The 5,815-nt window shown below is 35.6% G+C and overlaps 1 protein-coding gene across 1 annotated transcript; it reads left to right on the forward strand.

Moving 5' to 3' along the window:
- The first annotated feature begins 1,109 nt into the window (after positions 1 to 1,109).
- LOC143606517 (uncharacterized) lies at positions 1,110 to 1,687 on the forward strand. Its single transcript, XM_077082269.1, has 2 exons — positions 1,110 to 1,154; positions 1,238 to 1,687. Exons 1-2 carry the CDS (start codon positions 1,110 to 1,112, stop codon positions 1,685 to 1,687), a joined length of 495 nt encoding a protein of 164 aa, XP_076938384.1.
- The last annotated feature ends 4,128 nt before the right edge of the window (positions 1,688 to 5,815 follow it).

Raw genomic sequence — 5,815 nt, forward strand, 5'->3', positions numbered from 1 at the left:
AAAGAATTACACCACACATGATCTTGAACTTGGAGCTATAATTTTCGCGTTGAAATTATGGCGAAATTATTTGTATGGTGTAAAGTTCACTTTCTATACTGATCATAAGAGTCTGAAGCATATATTTGATCAGATTGAATTGAATATGAGACAGAGGCGATGGATGGAAACGCTTAACGATTATGGTTGTGAAATTGTTTATCGTGAAGGTAAAGCTAACGTGGTGGCTGACGCTTTAAGTAGAAAAGAGCACGAAAAGCCAAAGAGAGTACGAGCTTTGAGGTTAGAACTCAAAATTGATCTATTAACCGAAATTAAGGAAGCTCAGAAGTTGGCACTAGAACAAGAGAATATAAAGGCTGAGAAAGAGAATGGTACGATAGATCAGTTGGTAAAAGGCGACGATGAAATACTCAGATTAGGGAAAAAAATCTGGGTGCCGATGGTTGGAAGTTTACGGGAGAAAATCTTAGAAGAAGCTCACAAATCCTAGTATATGATGCATCCAGGTAGTGATAAGATGTATCATAATCTTAAAGATGATTATTGGTGGATCAGAATGAAGAAAGAAATTACTCTGTATGTGGCAAAATGTTTAACATGTTCAAAAGTCAAGGCCGAGCATCAAAAGCCTTTGGGTTTGTTAACACAACCCGAAATACCAATCTGGAAATGGGACATGATTACCATGGATTTCATTATAAAATTACCCAAAACTTCACATCAAAATGATTGCTATTTGGGTCATCATTGATAGATTGACCAAATCTGCTCATTTCATTCCAATCCAAGAAACATTTAGTATGGACAAGTTGGCACAGTTGTATGTAGAAAACATTGTAACATTACATGGTGTGCCATTATCAATTATATCCGATAGAGACAATTGTTTTACCTCCAACTTTTGGAGAAGTTTTCAAAAGGCAATGGGTACACGTTTGAATCTAAGTACTGCTTACCACCCACAGACCGATGGACAAAGTGAAAGGACAATTCAAACATTAGAAGATATGCTTCACGTTTGTGTTATAGATTTAGGTGGTAGTTGGGATATGCACATGTCTTTGATGGAATTTTCGTATAATAATAGTTATCACACAAGCATACAAATGGCACCATATGAAGCATTATACGGGCGAAAGTGTAGGACGCCTGTATGCTGGTCCGAAATCGGTGAGGTCCTAAAATTGTGCAAAGAACGACTGACCAAGTAATTCAAATTCGTGAAAGACTAAAGGCAGCACGAGATAGGCAAAAGAGTTATGCAGATATAAGACGAAAACCGCTAGAATTCAAAGAAGGCGATAAAGTGTTACTTAAAGTATCACCATGGAAAGGTGTTGTTCGTTTTGGAAAGAAAGGAAAGTTAAAGTCCACGTTTTGTTGGACATTCAAGATTGTTGAAAGAATAGGCTCTGTAGCTTATCGCCATGAGTTACCCGAAAAGATGCAAGGAATCCATGACGTGTTTCACGTATCAAATCTACGGAAATGTTTAGCTGATGAGACACTCACAATGCCTCTAAAAGACGTACAAGTAAATGAGAAACTCAAGTTTATAGAGGAGCTGATACAGATTGAAGATAGTCAAACCAAGTTCCTGAAACGTAAAAGATTGAAATTGGTAAAAGTTATATGGAATTTGCAAGAGGTTCGGAATTTACTTGGGAACTTGAGTCCGAAATGAAAAGAAAGTATCCACATCTTTTCACATAAATCTCAAGGAGGAGATTTTTCTAAAGATAGGGAGGATGTAACACCGTGAAAATACCCCATCTAGTTTTGGGCCAAAATGGTAAAATTTTAGAAGATAAAGGTTCTAAAATGCCAAATCTGGAAGTAGGAGGACTGAAAATATAAATTCTGAAATTTATGCATCTTCGCGTATCGCGAAGATGCAAAGCTGAGAATCTTCGCGTATCGCGAAGTTGCTGGCACACGATTCAAAGCTTATCCAGTGACGTGGCGACACGTGGCAGCACGGGATTAACATGCAAGATTGCGGCGCCGTACATGCAACTTCGCGTATCGCAAACCGCCATAGGCTGCATATTCGCGATACGCGAAGATGCACAATTTCGGCTATAAATAGGGCAGCTACTAGTTCAGTCGTTTTCATCCAATTTTCACCCTAGTTTTCACATAGTTAACATCGGGAAGCGTGCTAGGAAGTTCCGGGGTTCCAAGGGCTGTTCTCGCGAAGAAACGAGGTGTTGTTACGCTGCTAAACGAGCTGCTGATCTCATAAATGAAGCACAAGTCGAATTGCTGCTGTTTTTCTTAGTCTTTTACTTCGACTAGCCGATTAAGGTAGGATTAAGGTAAGTTACGTTACTAGTTACTTTAAATACATAGTTATAACTTAGTTAAGGATATAGTCGTTAAACTGTTAATATTTTCCAAGTAATGTTTTATAAAGCAAAGACGTTGCGTCCACAGGAAGTAATGCTATCAAAACTATATTTTGACAGGCACGTAGTAACTGGAAGGGGGATATCATTAGTAGACTCTTCTTGTCTAAGGAAAGCAATTCGTATACATCCAAATCAACCAAGGGACCCGTTTGCTTATCTGGAGAAGTTTGCCAACGTGATATCTTTTATTAGGCCAAAGCGTGCTATTCCAAACGTCATATGTAAATCCAAAGTATTTTCATAAATCGACTATAACTATACTAAGGTTAGGTCAGACCTAAGAGTCTACTGATCAGACCTCGTGTTTGATGAACTAAATCAGACTTCAAGTCTGCGGATCAGACATCAAGTCTGCTAAACTGAAACAGACTTAAAGTCTGCTGAATAATACCAACTAGGTAAGTATGCATGCCCATTACAAATATAGGTTGATAGCATACTGAAGCTGAGGAATCTGATATTTCCAACTAATAAAATAAGGTGAACACGTTAACCTTTTATGGTCTGAACTGATTTTACTCTTGTAATAGACTGGTTGTTATTACAAAGAGTCTGATAAATGTTTGCATGAGATATTATCTCTAAAGTCGTTAAAATACAAAATAGATAATAAAAAGCAACTCATACCGAATACACATGTGTTTGGATCCAAACATAAATGATAATTGGCAGACATAACCAAGTCAGTAATAACCGGTTCTCCAACAGGGTTACATAGCCTAGGGGAAGGGTGTCTTCGAACAGGGGCTATGTACTCGGGGAACCTTTGAATTGTGTGTGTAGTGCACTGGTACAAAACCCGGGAATGACAGGCGTTCCTGCTGAGTTTGTGAAACAGAAAACTATGTTTGTATTTAACGATTGTTATAAACTGTTTTATCAAGTCAACGTTTCACCAGCACATAGCTGACGTGTTTTTCCCACGCATGCAGGTAATTAGATGGCGATAGATGGTATATAAGGATTGGAGTCATAGAAGATCGCTCGAGATGGCTCATTTTGAATATTTATAAATCCTTGTATTATTAATATCACTGTTTTGTAAAACTGAAACTCGGGTGTTTAATTCCCGAGTAATTTTGATAATGTAAATTAATATTTTAATATATAAAGACTTACGCTAAAATGTACCCGCTACTCTGATATATTTACAAAACAGGTACCAATTGTTGGTCATACTTCTAGGCCCTGGATCGGGGTGTGACATTTTACAAACTATTTTGTAGGTAACCAAGAATAGAAGATACAGGATGTTAATGCTAGCCATTAGAAGATCTGATAGCTCACATATTTTGATTTAATGAAAAATATATGAATAGTTTCAACAGTTACTCTTTGTAAAACAACACCGGCTGTTTAATTCACAAGATTTTGAATATAATAATATTTTAATGAAAAAAGACTTTCGTTTTGCAACCAACTGATATATCTACAAAACATGTACCAATGTTGGTTACACTTTGCCCATGGAACCAGGTGTGACAATCATCATCTATACTTTATATAATTGTCTACAAAAAAGTCCTACGTGCCACTCTTTGTTGGCTTCACACGCACCCCCCCCCCCCCAATATGGTGTCACTATTTGGCCCATTTTAGTTTAAAAAAGTAAGTGGGTCATGGGTATCACCAAACCTGGATTAACCTCAAACTGATTATAAAATCTTATAAATATGTGAAACTCTTTTATCATCAAACAATAATTTCGTGAGTCATTGATCTCACCAAACTCGGATAGCACTTAAACGGGCTATAACATCTCATTTATTTGTAAAACTCTTTCATCATCAAACTCCAATTTAATTTATTTCCTCCACATATTCTCCGTTGCTAGTTTATCCTCTCCATAATCGACTAACTTCCTATTAGCACCCACCATCGTTAACCTCTCCTCTCATGCATCAACCACCATCGTCAATAATGAACTGGTAAATCAGCCACCGGTTCAAATCTGGCCGCGCCTTACCTCCTCTTTTGTTTATACAACCATATCTGGGTCAACGCGTTTTCATCTCCATCACTCATACCACCACCACCATCACGTCAAGCTTGATTCCAGGCCTAGAACTGTTGTTACCGGTGGCATATTACTAACATACCATGCTATCTTAAATTTGTAGAAGCATTCCTGATTTAATTTTGTGTTAATGCTTTCTGATACAAACATGGGTCAAATGTTCGTCCATTTTAAATTTAAATAAACAATTCATGAGCATAAGCGGGTTTAACTGAACAACGGTAAACGGACATAAATGAACAAATATAAACGAACACAACCAGACATAAACGAATATAATAATCACACTTAAATGAACACAAATTAACAAATATAAAACTTTATGTAGATGATTCATTTAGTGTTTTATCTAAAAAATAAATAAAACCAAACATAACCAAACATAAATAAATCAAAATATGTCCAAGTATATTACAAACTTATTTACAACAAACTAAAGAAGAAATTACATATATCCCCTTACTAACTTCATTTATTACATATATACCCAATCTTAAAAAGTAATTATACATATCCCCTTCATTAATGTCAAAAATACCAAATTTACCCATTTTAATTTATTTTAATAAAAAACTATAAAATGACAATAATGCCCCCTTCCTCTCCCTCTTTTAAAGCATTCCCAATAGATTCTCTAAAATATGTGAGAGGGTTCTCTATTTTTTAGAGATAGTTAAAAATGGTTGTGAAATGAGTAGAGAGAAAATGTTACTGTTCATGGTTAAATTTGAAGAAGTGTACTGTTCATCTCTATAAATTTTTAATATTTTTGAAATTGTTTGTGAGTGGATGAGAGAGAAAATGTAATGATAAAAGTATAAAAAAATATTATTTAATTGAAAATAAGAGAGAAAAAATAGTGTTTTTATTCTAATTTCTACCTTTGTTGTTCTGGTGTATTCTTCAAAATTTATGTATCCAATAAACACATCCACATTTATTCATTTGTTATCGAAATTACATATTGAAACATTTGCGAATAAACAACTTGATTGATTTTAAAATTACAACAAAGAACAACTGAAACCCTTATTTGTACAGTGTTAGGGTTGTACTGCATACTCGAGAGGGTTGGAATGGTGACGGCGGATCTTGCCTGCGTGACTGCATATAAACTTTACACGGTTTGTCGGACTTCCTGGTACCGATCCGGTCCTGAACTATTACATATGTGTGTCATATTTTAGGAATGTAAATGAAATCCATAAAAAATGGAGATTGAGATTGAGAAATTATGATCTTAAATGATGAATTTTGAATTGAGGAATGAATTGAATTACAATTTGAAGTTGCCGTTCATAACAAACCTTATTGCACGAAGGAGTTTTTGGCAAAATTTCCGACTGAGTCTACAAAACATTATTTTGTTAGTATTACTAGTGCG

The sequence above is a fragment of the Bidens hawaiensis genome, unplaced genomic scaffold, assembly GCF_021521415.1.
Source record: "Bidens hawaiensis isolate Kalapana, Puna unplaced genomic scaffold, B.hawaiensis_p1.1 tig00075107_1, whole genome shotgun sequence".
Classification (NCBI taxonomy): Eukaryota; Viridiplantae; Streptophyta; class Magnoliopsida; order Asterales; family Asteraceae; genus Bidens; species Bidens hawaiensis.

What these genes read in the sequence shown, in the direction of transcription:
- LOC143606517 (XM_077082269.1), top strand. Translation starts at nt 1,110, where the DNA reads ATGGCACCATATGAAGCATTATACGGGCGAAAGTGTAGGACGCCT. An exon ending in GGCGAAAGTGTAGGACGCCT is followed by an intron (nt 1,155 to 1,237) that starts GTATGCTGGTCC and finishes GAAAGACTAAAG; the next exon opens with GCAGCACGAGATAGGCAAAA.